Source organism: Pagrus major, chromosome 4 (genome assembly GCF_040436345.1).
Source record: "Pagrus major chromosome 4, Pma_NU_1.0".
Lineage (NCBI taxonomy): Eukaryota > Metazoa > Chordata > Actinopteri > Spariformes > Sparidae > Pagrus > Pagrus major.
In genome coordinates, this window is record NC_133218.1 from 36,153,427 (window position 1) to 36,175,657 (window position 22,231).

General features: G+C 42.9%; 1 protein-coding gene across 1 annotated transcript in view; it reads right to left on the minus strand.

Moving 5' to 3' along the window:
* Positions 1 to 1,036: 1,036 nt before the first annotated feature.
* The window catches only part of adamtsl5 (ADAMTS like 5), a 33,610-nt gene continuing 12,415 nt past the window's right edge, over positions 1,037 to 22,231 (minus strand). The window contains exons 3-13 of the mRNA XM_073463794.1: positions 17,392 to 17,561; positions 16,767 to 16,827; positions 16,032 to 16,137; positions 15,661 to 15,788; positions 11,837 to 11,960; positions 8,012 to 8,098; positions 7,192 to 7,355; positions 5,995 to 6,211; positions 4,291 to 4,419; positions 3,875 to 3,946; positions 1,037 to 3,779 (exon numbers count right to left, since the gene is read on the minus strand). Of these exons, the coding sequence (XP_073319895.1) occupies positions 3,445 to 3,779; positions 3,875 to 3,946; positions 4,291 to 4,419; positions 5,995 to 6,211; positions 7,192 to 7,355; positions 8,012 to 8,098; positions 11,837 to 11,960; positions 15,661 to 15,788; positions 16,032 to 16,137; positions 16,767 to 16,827; positions 17,392 to 17,561 (1,593 nt within the window). The 3' untranslated portion in view covers positions 1,037 to 3,444. The remainder of the gene's footprint in view (positions 3,780 to 3,874; positions 3,947 to 4,290; positions 4,420 to 5,994; positions 6,212 to 7,191; positions 7,356 to 8,011; positions 8,099 to 11,836; positions 11,961 to 15,660; positions 15,789 to 16,031; positions 16,138 to 16,766; positions 16,828 to 17,391; positions 17,562 to 22,231) is intronic.

Here is a 22,231-nt window from a genome sequence, read left to right on the forward strand (position 1 = left end):
GAAGATTACTTTATAAATGTATTCCGATACAGTTACTAATCACAAGTATCACAATATTCAAGTAGATTACTTTCCGTTACTTTTGGATTACTTCAGTACCAACTTCAACTTGCTGCTGGGATGACAATGAATGGAGGCCACGCTGTAGTTATATAATAACAGCATGAGCTTTATGTCGTTTAGTGTTAACAGTTACAAACGTACAGACAGAAACAGTTTAATTGCGTTCTTATATTCAGTGATGAACTTTGTCCTTTAAACCTGACAGTGAGGCAGCTTCAGTTTTGGTTCTTAATTCAGGCCCAAAGCCAAAGAAAGATTTGTTCATGTGTTCATATAAAACCTGAAGAACAGATTCTCCTCTGATCTATTTTTTTTAAATAATTGTTGACGGAGCGTCTGCAGAGCAACTGAGAGGCAGCTACACAGGAATGTAAGATGTGCATCATAGTTCGATACTTAAACTGGGGCTAAAAACACTTTGCATTTGACTTTAAAGAAGAACAAGCTGACGTTATGTTGCTTTACATCATTCACTTCTATTTTAATTTAAAATGTCTCGATTGATTCTTTGTTTACATTTTGTGTTGCATACGTTACTCTATTTTTAAAATGGAAACCAAGAGTGCTCAAAAAAAGAAGAACTAGAACTCACTTGCAGAAGGGATGGAAGCTTTTCTGTCTCATGCCTTCAGATGAAGTAGTCGTGTCTGCAGGACGCTGTGTGACGATGTGTTTCAATCTGAAAAAAAGCCCTTCAGAAACCTGGGACTGGTTTCTACGTCCTCCCCTCCCTCCTCTACTGACGGGACACTGAGCCGAGTGTCTGCGATGACTTCCTCAATGAGCAGTAATCTGGCTCGGTTTAGAAATAAATGTCTAGAGTTATATTATGTGCAGTTTAATGTAGTGTTTCCTTTGTTGTAGATGTGACACTTTTTTTTTGTAAATACATTGTTTTCTTACAAATGCTGCTGTTCTCACGTCTGGTTTGTGAAACTTTGTGATAAATAGCAAAAAAAAAAATCACTTTAAAAAAAATGTGTAATCAGCTTTAATTCAAAATTCAGTTGCAATGTTTTGTGAATATCTACAATACGTTTACATTTTTTAAAGAGTGCGTCACACTGGACAGAATAAGAAATTCTTTTTGGCACATGTAGATGAGGTTTTGACCGAAAACGTTATAATTTCAAATGCAGAACACAAAGGCACAGACGTTATTTAACAGACTATAGTCAAATTATACTTATCACTTATATTTGTAGCTAATCAGTGCCACACAATAAAAATACTGTATATTTCATAATCTCTTTCACAAAGCAGACCTGATTTAAAAAACACTATAAAAACAATTAATACCACAGAGGAGCAACACAGACGTTAAACAAGTGACACACGAGTTATGTGTTATAGTTTAAGCTTATTCTTTTATACATAAATACACTGTGAAGCAGTATGTTGATATTATATCTTGAGTGAAAACTAAAAGAAAAATCCACCTTTAAATCCTGACTGTGTGTTGTAACGTGCACAATGAGCTGCACTTAAATGATTGAAAATGGTGATAACTGTAATAATAGATAAAGGCACAGTTCACCCTAAATCAAGAATACATATTTTTCCTCTTACCTGTTGTGTGATTTATATAATAGATAGCTTCGGTGCGAGTTGTAGAGATGTCTCCCTGTCACTCGGCTCGTGGAGCTCAAAGCACCAAAAAAATACATTTGAAAAACTCAACAGACATTATTTTCTTGGACAAGAGGCTTGTGCTCGTGAAATCGTAGTAGGATGTGAACATAACCTAATCACAAATCCAATATTTAGACCTGGATTTGTCTTGTGTGTCCCATCCTGTCTCCACAGAGACAGGTCTGGCTCCACCAGATCTCATTCTCTTACAGGGATATACATGCACTGGCTTGTTTGCATGTCTTTAAAGTAATCACAAATGTCTTGGGTGGTGCTTAGCCCAGGATGCAGCGATGGTAACCCCTGCAAACTAGTGTCGGGGAAACTGTTGTTGTACGTAGCGATGGGGATAGCGGAAGGAAGAGGGGAATAAGTGACAGCTGACAGGCATTAACCCAACGGTCTTCATCTGGTAAGTCCGACTAGACCTGGATACGGTGGCGCCACTCAGCCTTGCGTCCAATTTTGCCCAATGGCCACTTGCAGTATTGTAGCGAAAAAAGCATTTTCCCCATAGAGCACCATTATAAAAGAGACGTCCATGAAACTGTTGACAGGACACCTTGAACTGGAGATTATACATTCGTAAAACGTTCCTCAAGCCGAGATAAGTGATCCGGCAGAGCAGAATCTCATAGGAGAAACTCTACCGCACATATTCGACGGGCGGCATAAACAGGAAGTAATCCTGGAAGCTAGAAAACTTTTTCGGCCTATGTGCCAGAGAGCAACTGTAGCCTGAATAGGCACCATCTTTGTCTGCAATATCTAGTTCTATATAAATCTATGGCTGTAACAGTAGCTAGCTTAGTTAGCAACATTAACCAGCCTCTTACCCATGAGCAGAAGGTTTGGGAGGTTTGGTAGAAAGGAAGTAGTTTCTACACAACGAGCTGTGTGAATTATCTTTGGTAACCGGGTCAAGATTGCTGTAAAAAGACACTGCTGGCAAGTTTTTCAAATGTATTTTTAAGGCACTTTGAGTTCCATAAACCGAGCGCCAGCTTGTTCCATTATATTGGAGCGAAGGAAACCGATATCTCTAAATTTCAGCAACTCACGCCAGAACAATCTAGATGGATTAACAGACCTACAGGTGAGAGATTTTTGGCTGACGTCTTCACTAACTGACTATCTTCTGTAACTGTAGCGGTGGTTCTGGAGTCTCATGTGCAGTTTCATGATACACTGTTGGTATTTTTAGGTTGCTGAACATTTTCCAGCTGTATCAAATCCAGATGAGACGTAACATCAAATGATTTGGCACAAAGTATCCTCAGGAATGAGCAGGAGACAAAGTCAGAATGGTGATGAGATTGACATGGCTGTTTTTTTTTTTTTTTGGGTGGATTTTTCCTTTAAGTTTACACACACAAACAAAAATATAACAGTATAAAAAAATTAAATGATAGCTGTGGAAAAACAGCAATTACAAAAAAAAAAAAAAGTCCATTTCAGTCAATGTTCTTCTCTTTGGTATGTGTTTAAAGGTGGGCACAAGCATCCACCTAAAGTGCTCTATATGGTACAGTAAGCTGGTCAGGCTTTTAAATAAACGTGGAGTCTTTTTGGCGTCTTAATGTGGTTTCCAATGAGGCTGAAACTGTCCGTCGACGATCATTTTTCTCCAGTGACACCGCTCTGGAATTCATGAGACCCTCACGTGGAGTCTGATGATGTTCTGAAGGTCCAGAAATGAAATATTGGAAGTGAATAAGGCTTTATTCTCTGACACACTTACAGTCTGTCTCATCCCCTCAGCTCTGCCGGCTGTTTGGGTCCTCTGTTTCTGCACAGTGTTTCGAGCGGTCGCAGCTGTTCGTCCTCTCTGGGTCTGTACGGCACCACGTAGCTGTCCTCCTCCAGCAGGATGCGGTTTAGCGTGTGCTCGTAGTTAATGTGACGACGCACCATCATTATATACTGTTTCCCGTCCTCCAGGTGGGGGCAGTCACACAAATTAGGGGCCCACAGGAACTCCCGGTGCTCCAGGCGGAAGCTGTTCCGGTAGGTGTGGAGGATCTGGACGTCGTAGCGCGTCTCCTCGCCTCTGTACAGCTTCCCAAGGACTCGAGCCCGGAAAACTGACAGGAAGCAGATAAATCAATAAAATATCTCCGTTCACATGTCAGAATTCTGTCACAAGCTTTTTTGGAAACAGCATCAAGTTCAGACTCACCAAAGTCCTTCTTGCAATATTGTCTCTGACGCTCCCTTCGACCTTTCACTCGCTGACATTTCCCACAATGCCCTGCACAATACAACAAGCAACAACGTCGTCATGATACGAGGAGCGTACATGTCGTACAACCTTGACAGCCTGATTGCAGGCCTCTGAACGTGGATGTATTAAGAGAGAACTGGATAAAGCGCTGCCACTAAGCCTTGCAGCCAATGTGTCGTTGTAAAATAACTATCTGTAACATGGTGAATAAATCTTTTTGAGCACCACAACCCCTGCGAAATGACTCGTTTTAACTATCTTGGTTTCAAATAAATGAGCATCCCTTTAGTGTTTCTAGTGAGTCATTATTAGCTGGCCCTTAGCAGGACGGGGTGATGAGGCTGATTGAGTTGAGAAAACAGTGAACATACTTCCAGGTGAGGGCTGAGGCAGGAGGTTCCTGTGGTTCTCCTCCCGTTCCAGGCGAGGCAGGATCGGCTGGCGAGGGCGCTGGTGGCGGCTGTGGTGCGGTTGGCGTGGCGGCTTCACGGGCCTTAAAACTGGGAAACACACATCACACACACAGTTGTCACCAATGGGTACATTTCAATGAGGGTAGGAAGAAGCACTTTTTCCCTACTTCCAGTGATCAGCACCTCACAGTCCACCTGAAAATGAAAATTCAGCTGTTATCTCCCCCCGCCATGTTTCCCAGCCTTGTTCATTGTATTTTCTGTAACTAAGAGTATACAATCTGCTTCCTGTTTAAAACGGCACATGCAATCCCAGTGTACTATTGGCCATGACATACGTATATGTTTTTTAGATGTGTCATATGGACCCCATTTCTAAAAATACCAGTGTACTTGTGGACTGTTTGCTGGTGTTCATTTAAGTTGGAAGATCTGCAACTACAAGAGTCCTGGATTGAGTTAATGGCCAGGCTTTGAGATCAGTACCAAAGAGTTAACTCAGACCAACACACTTCTGTCAAAACTGCACTTTGAAACACTGTTGAACATGAAGAGACACTCAGCTCACTGTGTTGCTCAACAGATCAGAGAAACCTCCAAATTCTATGTTTGGATATTTTGGTCTGAAAGTAATGAAACAGCAGGACTCCTTCAAAATGCCAGAGGTGTTTAAACAAACCTACTTCACATGAAAATGACATTATGAAACAAATGTTCATGCAGTTCCAATTAAATCCTGCACAACATTATAAATCATGTCCGAACTCAGCGACTGGAGGCTGCACCTTGTTACCCAAATAATCAACACACTATTTTTTGGCAGCCACAAAGAAGAATCAGGTTCTGTTTGGCTCGGATCCATCAGCTGGAAAATGCTTCCAGAGAGCCTACTTGGATTTATTACAGCACTGGATAGAGTCCGACAGAAGGCGCAAGTCCTCCGGCTGCGTGCAGATTTCCATGTGAATGAGAGTATTTAAGAGGAGGCTCAGCACATGTGTACTGCAGGCTTATCATGGGAGATAAACCAGCTGCATTCCTCAGCAACCAGGTCAGCCTGCAGATAAACTCCTTTAAAATCAAATGTGACCCGAGGACGGATTGTTTTAACTCATTGTCCACCACACAGGTGTTTATACTGTTCTTATTGTGCCTGATTGGAGGAGGACTTTGTGGGCATGTACAGACTATGGTCGGCTTAGATTAGGCTTTGTTGCACCTGTTAACTTTGGACAACTTTCTAAATCATTCTTATTAGAGCGTAACAGAAAACACCTGTAAGGGTTTGCAGAGAAATCAGCATTAACAAGATCAGTGTATTTAAACACAATCCTGACTAAATCCTTTCAGTTCCTCCAATTAAAATAAAAGAAATGTATTATGCTGTTGCTGCTGCAGACTGGGAGTCTTCTCATGCACAGGCAGGAAAACACTCATCTGCTAATTTTCTTTTCCAGGAATCTTACTGTTAAAGTTCAGCCATCGTTTGATCCCCATTTACGCTGAAACTCCATTAAAGGAGAAGTTATGCTGAGAATTGATCCAGAACCAAAACATACGAGATGACGATCAGATTACTTGAAGTGCTCCAGGTCCAGCTTCTCTATGCAGCAGCTGCTGCTGCATCATCTAAATGCTTTTAACTTGCTTTTTTAAACTTACACCAGTGCGGTCGGGTGGTGACAGGAGGAGCCCGGGTGGTGATGGTGGTGGTTGTTGTGGTGGTTGTGGCTGTAGTGGCAGGTTGATCCCAGGGGAGGTAGTTTGCAGTGTGGTGAGCTTGACGCAGTGGACTCCTTCTCCCATGGTAGAGGTCATACTGGTCTGGTGGTAACCAGTACTCGTACTCGATTCCTGGGTTTCTGTCCGTCGCCAGCACCTGCACACGAGGACAGCATGGAAACATTAAGACCGGCCTGCAAAGGTTCTGAATATTGAGTTGGTAATCCTAATCCCCAACCACTCGCACATGTGTAGAACAGATCTAGTGTCCGGTATGGATCGGGCACTGACAGTGATCATATCTGGACGAGAGGGTGGAGCTGGGGAGGATATCTGGAGGACAGGTTGTGATAGCCACTTGTCACTAACAAGGTAGCTACACCCTAAAGAAGACCCGACTTTATCGTCTATTTTACTCTATATGGGACCATCATTTACAAACTGAACATCATGCTGTGTTAAAGAAGACTTGAAACTAACGATTGAGACCATAAACTTGTTAGGAAACTGTTTTCTGAGGTGATGAATCAAGTTGTAGTTGAGGTGATACACCGTCTCGTCTCATCGCATTGATGTGAACTGGCATGTTTTCAGACCGGCACATCGCGAGAAGTTGCAAGTTTCAACTCGTCCTGCAGATCTTTGGACTAAGCAGAGCTTCAGGGCTACAAGAGTACTAGGACCAATTAAAGGCGATGAACTTGAACACCAGTCGCAGTACGACAGCAGGCTGTTCTTACAGTATCTCAGGTTGAAGCAATCGTTACCAGCTGTTTGGTAGCTGAGCCAGGTCTGTTTGAGAAATACCTGCACAGAGCCTGAACGGAAACAATCAGTTGTTTATTCAAACCTGATGTTTTATTTGCCTTGTGAAATATTAACGATAAGCTGAATTAATTCAGTTCAGCAGTACATTGCACAATGTAGGTTATCTGGTTTCGGTGCCGGCCTGGCTCAGTGGTGTCAGGCTGGTTGGTTGGTGGTGAGGCAGGCGAACCAGAAAGGCCTCAGTAAAGTAGGCCTGTACAGTTTGAGATGAAACCTTGTGACGGCTTTACAAGGAAAGCAACATTTTAAAAGAACTGTTAAACATCAGGAGATATCCAGCTCCTGAGACTGCAGCTTTTGAACTCTCACCATCAGATGGAGGTCTTCCCGGGTGGGTCCGGGTACCTCGAAGCTCTCCCAGGTGTCCGCCGAGCGCCGGTACACCAGCTTCGTCCCGGCCACGTTGTACTCTCCTGGGATGCTGATCTTCCAGTTACCGTTGATCACAAACTGGGAGCGACCGTTCTGGAGGGCTTGATGAGGGAGGATGATGAAGGGGGGGAAAGGAGGGAAGGAGTTTGGTTTGGTTAATCAGTATTGATAAGTGAGTCAAATATTTCTAAGTGTGAACAGTCTAATATAATCGGGTCATGTTGAGGTAAAGGCACCCTGTCAGAAACAGAAATATGCCAGCTGGCTTTATATGGCAGCTGCCTCTCCTCAGTGCCTGCAGAGGGAATTTCCATGACATGAACTGGAAACAAGTACCTTCACCTGCCTGCACCAGTGGTCAGATAAAGCCTTTACGAGCGTCCCTTTCAAGACCACAGTGTGTGCCATTTTGGGGCCTGTTTTATTTTGGTCTCATAAACAAGGATGAGAATAGATGTCCTTTGCTTATTATGTTCCCTGGAAAAAGTCACAGCATGTCCAGAAGACCAGCTGGGACTCTTGTCTCTGGGGAGAGGAAGTAATAGAAAAGTCCAGGATTTTATTTAAAGTGCCTGATTTACACTGCAGCCGCGGAGCCAGTGACGCAAAGTGAGTCTTCTGTGGAAAGCTGAAACTGATACACACAGATGGCCAGGTGTCCTCTGTGTGTGTGTGTGTGTGTGTGTGTGTGTGTGTGTGTGTGTGTGTGTGTGTGTGTGTGTGTGTGTGTGTGTGTGTGAGACAGGCTGAATCTTACCTAGATAATTCCTGCTGTTATCAGTGACTCTGATGTGAGTGGCTCCAGCTGGTATCATGGCCACTTCGTTGTATCCAAAAGGTCCGCCTGGCAAACAGAGACACTCAGTTAGAGGCTTGGTTTCCTCTTTTTAAAACCACTTCACATGATTAAAAGCAGTGTTTTACAATCAGGAACACACGTGCTGCACCGAAAACAGCTTTACAACAAGGTAAAATCCGGCCAAGAAGAGGAAAGCCTCAGATGGCTTTTAAACCTTTTAAAGATATTTGAGTCTTAATGAAGGAGAACATTAAAAGTTAGTTACACAAAATCCCAGAGGAGTGTCTGTTTCATTGCAGAGATAAATCTGGGTTCAACCTGCAGAGGCAAGTAGAGACTACGAAGCAGGATTTGTGGTTAGCGAGGTAACTCCAGGTTTAACTCTGGGGTTTTCAGGGTTAAGATGGCGGTTCATGGTAAATTATGCTGCACAGCTAACTGCACATGTAACCACAGTAATTGTGTCTGAATCTGCGCTGCCAACATGCAGGTGACCTACACTGAGTACTGTGCCTGAATGCATCCTCTTTGGACAATAGCCTCATTCACACTGTCTTTTCAAGGCGGGAATCTTGTGCCGATATTTCACCTCACCGTCAAAGGAGGTAGTAACAGAGGTGAGACAGCGTCTGTGTGAAAGTATAAACTGGCAGCGCGGGACGGGGGTGTGTCGAACTGACGGTGTTCAGTCTGACAACTAAACAGATCCTTCACTCGTCAAATAAAAAAGACATGTCCCACACAGCTGGTAGTGTCTTTGACAACAAAAAAATACAGAATTTAAGAGGCGAGCCTTCGTTGCATAGTCTCTGTGTGAGAAGGGCTATTGTGTAATGAATGTAAAGTCTGTCTAATATAATAATAAATCACAGGAGCTCGACTTTAAAAGTGACATTTTAAGATTTGTATTTCCTTGATTATACTCTCTTGTGTTTCTCATGTCCGACACCTCTATAATGATGATGATTCATTTTCCTAATCGGCGGCCGGTGTCCACATGTTTTGCATGTACTGTAATTACAGACTGTGTAGTTATGGTGTCACAGTTTGTTACTGTGTTGATCAACATCACAGCAGAAACAGTAGCGACACGCTCTCTGAGTTTCTCTTCATAACTTAAAGCCACACATATTTAAAGGGAAGTGTGTCAGTCAGTCCTTATGTGACATTTCTTGACCCAAACAGAGAGAAGATTGTTTTTAAAAAAGCTCATTGTGACCTCTCAGGAAACATTTTAAATGCAAGAACTATTTTGAATGTGAATCTAAGAGATTCATAGTTTTGCCATTAATATTTTAATTCTAACTTTTCGACTATTGAGACTATTGAGAGCTGACCTATTTAGGCGTAAATAGGTCAGCTTATCAAGACGACAATCTGCAGAACATCTCAGATATTCATTGAATAATAAATCCATTAAAAGATTCACATGCATCAATGAATGACCTTTGAAGAGTTGTGGATACACTCCGGCAACAGCTGCATGTCGCTTAACATTTTATAGCACCACTGCTGCAGTTTGACTTCAGTTTGTACTATGACTTCATATTCAAGGTTAATCTTTGGATAGCACACTAAATCATCTTCTGCCATTTTTCAGCAATCAGTAACCGATAGGCAATCAGTAACTCACAAATAATCTGGATTACTAATCAGATAATTATGTTCTTTCGAAAAGGATCTGACAACCCTGGCAGGTTGTGTCTCGTATCACGACGCAGCTGCAAAGATTATCTGCCATTATCAAACAATCAAAATCTATGATGTCACTAATGATTAACTGTGATTAATGGTTTACAGGATGGGTTTACGAGCACGGAGACAATTTATGAATGAGCTGAAGTCAGAGCCATTCATTACAGAGAGATATTTCACTTCTGAGCCAAAACAAAAAGAGGCCAGGACAGCTCAATAGTTCCCCCGCTGCTCCCGAATAAAAAGCAGCCGCAGGATGAACTCCATTTATTACAACCTCTGAAGAGCGTCTCACTTTGGTTGCCCCTGTTTACCCGTTTCAGAGGGAAACTATGCACAGGCTTCATTAGCCGTATGAAGATGTGACTGAGGAAGTGTCAAAGTCAGAGACAGGCCGCGATGAAGCTCAAGGCCGTCGGCATCCGACCTTGTGAGGAGCGACTCTTTCGCGGCCGCCCTCCATCAGTCCTCCCTCCGTTGGGAAACGCAGCTGCAGGAGGAGAGAAAAACCTCCCAAGGCTGTCGAGTCGCCCAAACAAAGCGGCCATTATCAGCCTGTTTTCCTTCTTGCTCAGTCTGAGCCATTATGGCCGGCACTCTGCTCCGTGTGAGGAAGCCACTGTTACAGAGACGAGTCCCGAGCCAAGTCGCACGCCAGAGGTGTCAGGCACTTTCTGTTCGTGTGTGTGTGTCCATGTTGATTCTCATAATTTGATTCAGTTCTCAGTAAAGAGAAAACAGGATCTAAATGACATTTTTGTCCTGCATTGATCCCACATAACTCAATTCTCCTTCCTCTTTACATCACTGACAACATTGTTCCATCCCGGTCCATCCCGCTCTTCATCACAGCTGGTGATTATTTACTGTGCTGACTGTAAGATACCAAAGACCAAGAGGAGGTACAACAATGCCAGACCAGTGTTTTAGAGTTATTTATATATAATGTTGAAACGTTTGAGGTTCCTGCCTGCCTGATTTAACTCAGCTTTGGTTTCAGTCTCTGGAGAGTTGACCCAGGACATAATGGTGCTGATTTGTGGGATTTTACAAACATGAAGAGTTCACAGATCGTCTCTGAGAAACCACGACCGTAGCTGCCAGTAGTTCCTCAAAGGACACTGACTGGTTCAACATCTGTGTGTTCGGTACAGTAAGTGTATAGTTTCTGTAATTTTTTCCCAGGTGGAGTGAAGATGAAGGTAATTTAACATTATTATACTGCTGCAGAGGTTTTCAAAGTTTGAGAGCAGAGCCCCTCCCAGAAAATTCAAATGTACAACCTGACAACTGACTGTTTCTAGTAAATGCAGTCAGAGCAGTGTCTCATTTCAGACATTTGCATGTTTATGTGTTATTCTCTGGATGCTTGCCTCTACTGTCTGAACACTAAACACCTCATTTCAAATGTTTGCTGTATTTTTAAGCTTCTTTTGTTTTACACATTTCAAAGCAGGCTGGGAGCTGCGTGTGCTCAGAGGCAGCTTGTTGACTCGACTGTGTTTTTGGAAACCTGTTGTCAAATTCCTTTTTATGCGGACAAACCAAATAAAACCCTGTAGAAGTTGAGCTTCCCGCTGCATGTTTAATGTGAACAGTCAGATCCTATGTCAGCCTCTGAACTGCAGATACCACCGCAGGTTAAAAAAAAAATGTTTGGGTGGCTTTGAGCCAGAGTGTCATTTGGGGCCTTGACTTGGAGTCTGAGGAGCTCTGTGTGCTTCCTCCTCCTCCTCCTCCTCCTCCTCCTCCTCCTCCTCCTCCTCCTCCTCCTCCTCCTCCTTGAAATCTTAACGACTGTAATTTTGGAGGACCTGTTGTTCGCTGAATTTCTTCCTGGAAGGCAGCCAGCAGGTTTTGTTTGGGCAAAGCGGTTACCATGGTTAATGTTCAATTTCTCAGAGAACAATAACCTCTTGACTAAACTTGATTGACTAATAACACTTGGGAGGGAAAACCACAAAGAGTGCCTGGAAATATCCTCCGGATCGTGTCGGTCCAGAGCTGCTGCAATTGATTCCTCGTGGAGATAATATGATGAGTGTGTGTGTGTGTGTGTGTGTGTGTGTTTGTGTGTGTGTATCCTACCTGCCTCCAGATCGTTGCTCTGGTACACACTCTTGTGGTGCAGACAGGTGTTGTTTTGTCCTCCACACACCATGCAGGCGTCCTCCTGCTGCTTTGAACCCAAGATGGAGTCACAGCCGGGTTTCTGTATGTCACAAGAAGATACAGACAAATATTTAGGAAACAACAGTTTGATCTGGTTGGACGTCTCTTTCTCTGCCAGCGTGTTGATATGCAGCACTCAGACTTCACACATTTTCTGTGGAGAGCCCTGGCAACTTCTAAGCTTTTCTTTTTTGTTTTGTCTCTGCTGCACGGCCACCTTGAACCTTCGAACCGTAACTCAACTCAACCCGCTCTGTCTCCTTCTCTTATTTGCTTCTCCCTGTCATTTTCTCTGTCACACAAACATTTACTTTGGGAGAAAAAGAGCGACTCCGGGCCTTGGGAGAGGAGGATTGGTCGGAGAGTTGTCTCTGTAAACGTTAAAATGCCAAAGCAAAGAGCACGGAGGATGAGCTGGATGGTTTATGGTGTGTGGAGAAGCTCGTTGCGAGATAGATTACAGTGAGCCGCTTTCTTCTCCGGCCTTCATCTCCCGCTCTGCAGAGCAAACCAATCAAGGGGGAGGTTCCCAGGCAAGAGAGCAGCAATCTAGGGGACCTATAATCAGCCCCCTGAGCCCCTTAAAAACACAAAAACACTCCAAGCATCTGTGTGTGCACAACAGGAAATGAAGCCTCGGTGACAGAGTGGCAGAGTGCACGAGGGCCCCACGGAGGGAGCGACCGTGGCCCCACAAAACACCAGAAAACACTGGAGCATGAGAGAAAAGTCATCCAGGTTAATGTAACATTCAGAGTTAAATGATCAGCTCTAGTTGGTTTGGAGCAGCTGATCTACTCTCGAGCTGATCAGTATAAGGATATTATATCGTTATCGTGATATGAGACTATATATTATCTTCGTCAGGATATGGCACGAGTGTTGTCTTGGTTTTAAAGGCTGCATTAAAATAAAGTGATGTCATTTTCTGAACTTACCAGACTGGTCTACTTGTTCTTATACTTGTCTTTACCCTGATATTTTGTGCTATTTGATTTTGTGATCCAGTCCGAACATTTATGGAGAGTTTTTGTTTAAAACATAAAGAGAATTTATGTTTTAGTCAAAATCTGAAATTTTGTGGCCCTCATGCTGTCAAATTTTTTCCCCTGGTATCGAACAAGGTATCAAATATTGATATTTTACAAGGTATCATTACAACACTAGTCGAGACTGAAATATTTCAACAACGTTTGGATGGATTCTCATTAAATTAGATGCACAGTTCTCCAGATGAGGAATCCTAATGACTTCATCGATCACTTGGCTTTTCCCCTAGAGCCACCGTGAAGTTGACATCTTTGGTTTGAGTAAAAAAAAATCTTAAAATCAATTGGGTGGATAGATGTGAAATGTGACTGTTGATTTCTTCAGAAAAAAGAAAAACTGTTGTGCACCACAGAGTCGCTTTGATTGATGAAGCAACAGCCAGCAAACTAGAAAATAGCCTACATAAATAGTTATATACACCTGCAGAAAAAGCTTGGGAACCACTGTCCTAATACACGTCGAACGCTAAAGAGGATGTCCCACTGTATCCGGTTGCATTGTGCAGTATAAAAGCCAGCAGGTTTTCCTGGTTAATCTGTCCCACAATCCTCTGCTCAGTGGAAGATACGTCACATCAGCAACAGACCGATGACAGATCATTAGCTGCCTTCCAAATCGTATGCTTTTCCTTTTTACTTCAAAAATGTATGTATGTATGTATAATGTAGGAGCAAGAGGCTCAAAGTGCAAGGGGCAATGTTATGACGAAGTAGTATGTCCCACCTTAAGAGCAGCTGCAGGACGTACTGAAAGTAAAAGGAGGAAATATGTGATTTGGATGCAGCTCTGCTCTCGCTTGTGAACCGAACAAAAACCACATTGACACTTTGGACTGTTGACTGAAAAACAAAACAAATATTTTGAAGACATCCATTTGGTTCTGATTACTTCTGATGGACATCAACAGTTTTATGGATTGTCAGAAATTGTAATTAGATAATAAGATAATTGCTCTAATTGAACCAACTCTCATTTAACAGCAGCAAAAAAAACACTTAACACCACAGAATGCATCCACACACACACACACACACACACACACACACACACACACACACACACCAGCCATGTGTTCTGCGGTCTGATCTCAATATCTGACCTGCAGCCCTCCACACCAGCTGCAGGCTGCATCTGCTTCCTGTTTCAGGCCCTGTGCTGTTCTGACCTCGGCCAGCCGAGTCAGAGGTCCATAAATCTACTTATTTACACCACACGCCAGACGTTAGCATGCACACACACACATTATATGTAGACATATGTAAACACAGACACACGTTAATCCTTTGTCAGTGGTGTAAAAATAACCTTGCCTATGAGTGTCCCCTCATGTAGCAGATGTGTCTCTACTGAGAATTACGTATGTATGTTATTAAGCTGCATGTGCTGCAGGACCCGTGGGACACAAGTTCACTTCCAACCATCCCCATCTGTGTGAGGGTGAGAGGGGTGAGCAGGGGACAGGCTGGATGTGGGAGCAGGACTCTGGACTGTGTGCTGAGCACAGCTGTAATGCTAACTGAAGGCTGCAGTCCACACTGATGAGTGCACTCTGGCCCTAACGCGCAGCATGGAGTTCACTTCTCCAGAGAGCTCCAGTCAGAGTGGTCAACATCACTTACACCACAACAGGGTGGGAATGAAGAGAGGAGAGGGAGAGAGACTTCAGCTCAGTCAGAGTCAGAGGAGTTATTTCAGGCATCCTGGTTCTGGAAGTAGAAAGTCCTGCTCATTGTCTCTTAGACGATGTTAGGAGACTGACAGTGGGAGCAGTTTCAAGTCTTACTGACGATGGACATGAAACACTTTCGGCTCTGGTAGAACAGATGAACAACTACATCTGGTTCATTGATTAAAAAGTCTTAAAAAGCCTGTGTACATCCAAACATTTGCAAGAGGGGTGAACTAGAGCTCAAAAATGCATTTTGGGAGGAAACATCGAGCAGAAGCTTCATTTTATATTTTGTAGGAAGCTTGTGAAAGTTTAAATTCAAGATTTTTGGTACATTTTTGAGGAATTCGGCGTGTATGGTGCAGTGTTTTGGATCACTATGTGAAATTAGCAGAAGATCATCAAGATTATACTTAAAATAAAACTTGGAAGTTGGAATTTGTTGTGAGGAAAGATGCAGACACCAAATCATACTTATTTTTGTACTTAACACTGGGGAGGAAAGGGTTTTGGTGAAACTAACTTTATGACTCTGTTAGATGAAAAAGATCTGCCAGCCAAGCACAGTTTTTACCTGCCAAAATGTACACATATTGAGTACAACTTCAGTAATTAGTTATGAACCTTAATGCACCACGAAGACCCTGTCCCTTCGTATGTGTCGAACTCAGAACATAATGGAAATAATGGAGCATTTAGCAGCTAAAGAGCCAGATATTTTCCTCATGAGTTGTTTGAGACCAAGAAGAGCTAAAATGAGAGTAAATATCGGACTTAAATTTATTAATTAGACTAAAACACGACTCTAACTGTGTCAGGTGGACGAGCAAATAGGAAAATGATTCACATGAACCACAACATGTGGTAATATGTCAGGACTGTGTGCTGTGAAGTTCTTTCGCCCTCTAGTGGCCAAAAATCAATAAATGCAGCTTTAACTGAGTATCAAATGCATGAATACAGTATGCAGAGAAAACACCAACACAGACACACACACACACACAGTATTGTTGCCACTCACCAGGCAGCGTCCGTTGACACACACTGCTCCGGGCTCCTTGTCGCAGGCTGTCCCGTCGAGCACACGGCCAAAGTTGTAGTAGAAGTTGTGACCCAAAGCCAGGCAGCTCAGTTCACAGGGGTTCGAGCCTGTGCAGGGAAGATGTTCAGTCAGTGGCTCATTAGTTTATTATGGGAATAAAAGACGAGGCAAAATGACAGGGAGGGAGGTGGAGGAACAGAAACATGGAGGAGGTGAGGAGAGAGGGAACCGGGAGGGAGCAGAGAGGGAGAGGAGGCAAAATGAGGAGATGATGTCTGAATTTTAATTTTTGGGTGAACTGTTCCTTTAAAGACAAGGGTGTATCTCATCCACTGTAGTATCTCACTGACCTCCGTGAAAGGTGGTCCATCTGAAGGACTGTCCAGCCACTAACGGTCTGTCATTGAAGGCAGCACACTGCATCTCTCTGAAGTCCTCCGAGCTGGGGGGACACTCCTGCACAAACACACACACACACACACACACACACACACACACACACACACACACTGTGAGAACATTGTTTTCGTTTCACCTTAAACTCAGCTATAACAACTTCCTGCCTCACCCCAACTCTGACCCAAACCATAACCCTGTCATCACTCTAATCTTAACCCTGAAATGAAATAATAACCTCGTGATGAGTCCTCGTATGTCACACTCGAGTTGAGGATTTATGTCCATTCATCCGAGAGCTAATCACTCCGTACTAACTGCACATACATCAAACACGCTTAAACACGCTGCAACACATCTGTGTGTTTTTCCTTTAATCAATATGGGCTACAGTGACTTTCCAAACACACCCACACCCACACACACACAACCCGACACAAAAGCAGGTCTGATACCTGACTGCGACTGCAGGATGTTAAATCCCTGAGTTCAGAGCGGAGCAGTGGAGTGAGGACACAAGTTAATATGTCAGTGAAATTCCAGATCACGCCCTGAAAGCCCTCGGCTGCTACACCTGCCCTGAACACACCTATATGGGCAACTTCAAGAGCAAACGTCATCCATTGTTCTAAAGTGTTTGCATCAAAAGTCGGTTTCATGCAGCGTGAAAGTCTTTACGCTGAACTGACCTTGGTGTTGCAGATCTTGTACTGTCTGGGATCTCCTGCACATGGTCCACCCACTGGGTTTCTGCAACACAGAAAGAAGAGACTTATTGAGTATATCAGACACAGCAGGTTTATTTACCTAATCAGTATTATTCAAGATTATTCAAGTATTGATTGAGGTTAGGCCATTCTGTAGCTCGGAGTAAACGTTCATTTGGACGTCGCTATGGACAAAATGAATAAATGTAAATGTGGTTTAACATCACAATAGAGTCTGATCAGGAAACCAAGAAGGAAGGAAGGAAGGAAACAAAACTCCTGAGTGCACGGACGCATAAAATCTGAGCAAACACTGGTTCAAAAACATCTGAACTGTTTTTGTGTTCTGTTTTTGTCGATCTTGAAATGCATAAAGTATATTTTATTGGCAACTTCTTATATTTAAATAATATTTAAAATGTGTTAGCAAAGTAACTGAATGCTGATCCAATATATTTGTAAAATATAATACTCAAAATACACGAGTCACCCATCAAGCAAACGCGTTGTTAAAAGTAAGTTTATCTATCCAACCCTTAAATATATCTAAGTTTTCCTTCCAAATATACTGAGCTGTGTCACCCTGCAGGTCACAGCTGGTATCTACCTGGTGATGCAGGTGCGCGTCCTTACTGAGGCTCCGCCCCCACAGCTACGTGAGCAGACGGACCAGCCGCTCCACATCGCCCACTCGTTCCTGAAGTGCAGCTGCTGGCGAACACGTGCCGGACGCCCCACTGAGGACTCAGCGGAGGGACCCCACGCAGAAACCCAGGACTGAAACACAAATGACAGAGAGAGACTATAAAACTGGCGTTTAACACATTTTTACAAAGTAACACAAAGGAGTGTAAGCTGAGAGGACACACTGAGACACTTCACTTCAGGGTTGAGTCTGATATTTTGAACCTTAATGTAAAGATATAATGGAGTCCTAAGCAGAAAATGACGTCACATCAACTCTGTGTGTGCTGTGATCTGACAAAAAGTTTATTGCTGATCGCAATAAAAAACACTCACCATAAGTTGATCCTCAGCGTTTGTTTCTGGCAAATTCACAGTCAAACTTCACAGGTGTGCTAATTATATGTTCCCCAAAACTGCACATCAGATATATCCCAATAGGGGGAGCTGTATCCTTTTCAAGGAGAGCCCAGGACCACGCAGCGTCTCATACAAACAAAATCTCAACAACATAGCACATATTGTGAATTTGCCAGAAACACACGCTGAAGAAGGGCGTCTTGGCCGAAATGTCTGTGTGGCAAGAATCAACAGTTTAATGGGAGTGCTGTCCTTTATTTTTCTTTTTGCTCATTTACTATGGACATCGTCATATGCCAGTTCGGCAGACATCGCCCAACCCTACGTGACAACGTCTGTGGTTCCAGCAAGGGGCCGAAACTAGGGAGGTAGGAAGTCAGAAAACGGGCCAATCACCCCCCATTTTACGGCCCTGTCCCACATTTTTTGCAGGTCACTGTATCCCAGTTCCATCATTCTCGTCGCCTCTAGTGCTGCTGGTTTTATTTTCACCTTGTCTGTTGGCTGAAATTATAATAATGACTATAAACAGCCAGACAAGATGCAGTCATGAAACTTTACAGGTGTGCAGCTGAGGTCAAAATAAAGGGTGTGTTCAAAGATGGGCGTGGTCCGATCACGGGGGCTGGAAGTAGGAAGGTGCTACTACAATGTCAATTTTAAAAGTTGACTTCACTTAAAACAAGTCAAGATACCGATTACCTGAGAATTACCAAGAAGACTATTAAATCTAAGTTCTGAAAGCTAAAAAGTTATAACAATTTATGATCATTAGTCTACTTAATTTGGTAATTTTGAGGTAATTGGTTCGATTGTCAGATTTTACAGTGTAGTTACTTTTCACATAACATTTTATCAATCCTGAATACAATAACTGATCAGAGTAAAAACTTGTATAACGGCGTCTGTGGAGTCGCAGAGTCGAGTTTGAGAGACAACGAATGCTGAAAACCTGCAGGGACAACACGACTCTCTGCTCTCTGATCGCTTTGCAGCGTCGCTTTGCAGCGTCGCTTTGCAGCGTCGCTCTGCAGCGTCGCTCTGCGTCGCTCTGCAGCGTCGGCCTGCATGTTCAAAGCTGTCAGGTGGAAACAGGCAACTGTCAGCAGCTCACATTCCCTGCATGTGTGTGTTTGTGTACACGAGGAAAACAGAGAGACCAGTGTTGATGGGATATCATTTGTGAAAAGGAACAAGAGTGTTGGCGGTAGTTTTGTGTGACACCTGAGAAACCCACGTTATTTATAGGCAAGAACCCAACAGGCGGATAAATCTATTCAAAGAAAAAAACCTTGTGAGCCTGGTGGATCGGGATCGTCAGAGCCAAACAATAAAAGTGATTAGAAAAATCTCAATGGCGCTCCTCAAACACATTCCAGAGTGTTCGCCCTGGAGGAGGACTGAAACTGGCAGCGTTCCCACCGGTTTCTCATACAGGAGCTGGCTCACACACACGTTTAACTCTTTACACACACTACCTGTCTGTCAGGAAGTCAAAGTCACGTGGAGTATCTGCCGTGCAAGACGAGAATCAACACTCGTGACGGACGTGAAGAAGAAAAACACAACTTAAAGCTCTTATCCTCGTTTCCCGCCACTTTCATCATTAATATGCAAATGTATGCAGCAGGATTCTCCGGTGTGTAATCAGATCTCATGGTGTGTGGTGGAAGAAGGATGTCTCTGTCATGTCATTAATTGTACTCAAACAAATGTTTTTTTCACTAATCTCTCAATTATTTTTCCATCTATCTAATAATATGTTTTCTCTGTCAAATTAAGAGTTTCTCTTTGAATCCAAACAGTCGAATTTTAGCAGCAAATCTTCACATTTGAAAAGCTGGATCCTGCACAGGTACTGTACCTACATCATGTGCCACTGATGGAGGGGTTGTGTCCCTCCGTCCCCTTGTCACTGCAGAGGTTATCAGTGCCACTTGTTTAAGGATCAGTGACATCGATCTATTTATTTCAATTAATAACTAAACTTCCCGTCTCCCCTGAACTACTCGTTCTTCAACAAACCAAAGAGCCGACTGTTTATGAAACATCAAATTAATCATTTATAAAATTATTACTGCAAAGCCCTCTGAACCCCCTGGCCTCAATAATAACTGAGTTTAATGAAAACATGTATTATATGGAAAGTTGCCAACCCTCCTGTGTAATGTCCCCATGGAAACACTGTTTTTTGATTGCTGATATCCATAAATCTGTGTGATAAAACTTTCATTGTTCAAGTGTTCGTCTGCAGCTGAACATTCATGTTTCTGTACAGCGAGAGAAAAAAAACAGCTGAGGCCGACTGAGGCTCTGTGACTTTACACACACACACACACACACACACAGCTGAGAGCGACCTGTGCTATGACTCTGCATCATTTTCCATGGCAGGGTCACCTGAGGTCGCCCTCATTAGTGTTACCACCGGCCAAATTAGCGTTGATAACAGTTGGAGATGGGGTCGGCCGGCTTTCTAGATTAATGAAAGTGACCTTTGACCTTTACACTGCAGCCCCCCCCTCCTCTTCCTTCACATGAGCAGAAAAAAAAATCTGCTCTTGTGTTTGAAAAGCAAACTGCATACAATAAAGAAGGACCGACTGTCCCATCAGACCAGTTCTCCCAGAGACACAGACAAACTTTCCACCTTAAAGGCAACAAGAGATCAGCAGGTGAAAACTACATTTCCCACCCATAATCCAAATATTCACATTATCAGCTGCCTTTGACAATAACTTGATAACAACACAATCTTCATCTTGTCCATTTGTGCACCAACGAAACAACAATAACAGATCAACTGACCGTCCACACGTGGAGAAATGAGCGGTTCAGTCCAGTGAAAATTCCAGTAAAACTCAAACAAGATGGCTGCTTCCTCAACAATGAAAAACAGACAGTGTTACTTTTTCGCCATTCTTCTAATAACAAGAGCAAGAAGTAACAAAGAAAAGCACGCAGATGTCTGGAAGATGCGGACAGTGCGGAGTCTGGTCTGCAGTGAAGATCAGTTATTGTTTCATTACAGGAAACTTTCCCGTTTCCTTTCGTTGATAAAAGCATGATGACCTCATTCTATCGAGCTTTTATGGAATCAATTTTATCTTTTTCTTTGGTGTCATGGTTTGGAAATCTTCCTTTAAAGGACAGAAACTAGATTAGATTTCACTAAAAATAAATGAAGAACAACACCTGACTCCCTTGTTTTATCAGATCTGATCATTTTATTACTTAAGTTAATATTTGATCATAAATATTAAACAATTTAAACATTTTTTGAAGTTTATTTATTTATTGTATGTATTGTAAATGACCCCAGCCCTTCTGGAGGAATAAACACCCCGAGTCACATCAGATTCTGCTCTGATCCGACGGGAGGAGAGCTCAGAGATGACTTTTTTAACTTTTGGGATGAAAAAATGGATTTATCTTCACTCCTGTTTATCAACCTGACTGCAACAGTGAATTTAAGCACACAGACACACCCTCGGTTCGTGCTGTTGCTCTGTACCTTGCGGCTTAACTTATCTATCTATACCTCAGGCACAAATGTTCAAGGATAAGGTAATGTTTTAAAGTTTTATTCACGTTACGTTAAGTCTCATTCGACTTCCCTCCTCACAGGCAACCAACTGAAACGCACCGTTATCTTGAGTAAACTTGTGGATTTCTCTGGTTTGAACATTGTTGGAAACTTTGGAGATCATGTAAGGACACAACTCAACAATATATATGGCAAAGGTCTTGTTGTTTTTAGATATCCTTGAGAACTTTTATCATGTTTTTCAAGACAGCTGCTTTGTCTCCTTCCACTGCAAACCAAATCTACCTGCAGGTATAAATAAAGTCACCTAGACGTTTCATATCACAGCAGCCTCAACATGTAAAATACTACTCAAATAATATCCAGGGGTAAATCTGACCATGCAACTGCTCAGGCTACGAGACAGCTGACCAAAATGTATCAATTAGACCAAGTGATCCCATGAGAGCAAGGAAAAGTGACTAATAGTAAAAGAAAATGTGTGTACACTTGACAGCCATTGTGTTCACATCACTCTCAAAAGGAGAAAATCCATCCAACCATTTGGCCTGTTCGTCTTGTTTTGTCGACAACAGAGACACTGCCAGTGCAGCTGTGGTGATGACTCGATGCAGAAAATGTTTCCGTAATCTAAAACAACTCTTTAAAAGTGGCCCGACTTTGTTTTCCCCACAGTGTCATTACTTCTGTTTAAATGTCACCAGTGTGATACTGGTTTACTGTTTTTCCCAACAACTAAACTTGAGAAACTGATGGTGAGTGTGTTGACCCGTCACTACATTCCTGTGCTTGATGTGACGGAGCGGGCTACGTCTGACCTATCTCTGTCTCTGTCGGGTTATTCCAGCCGGGCCTG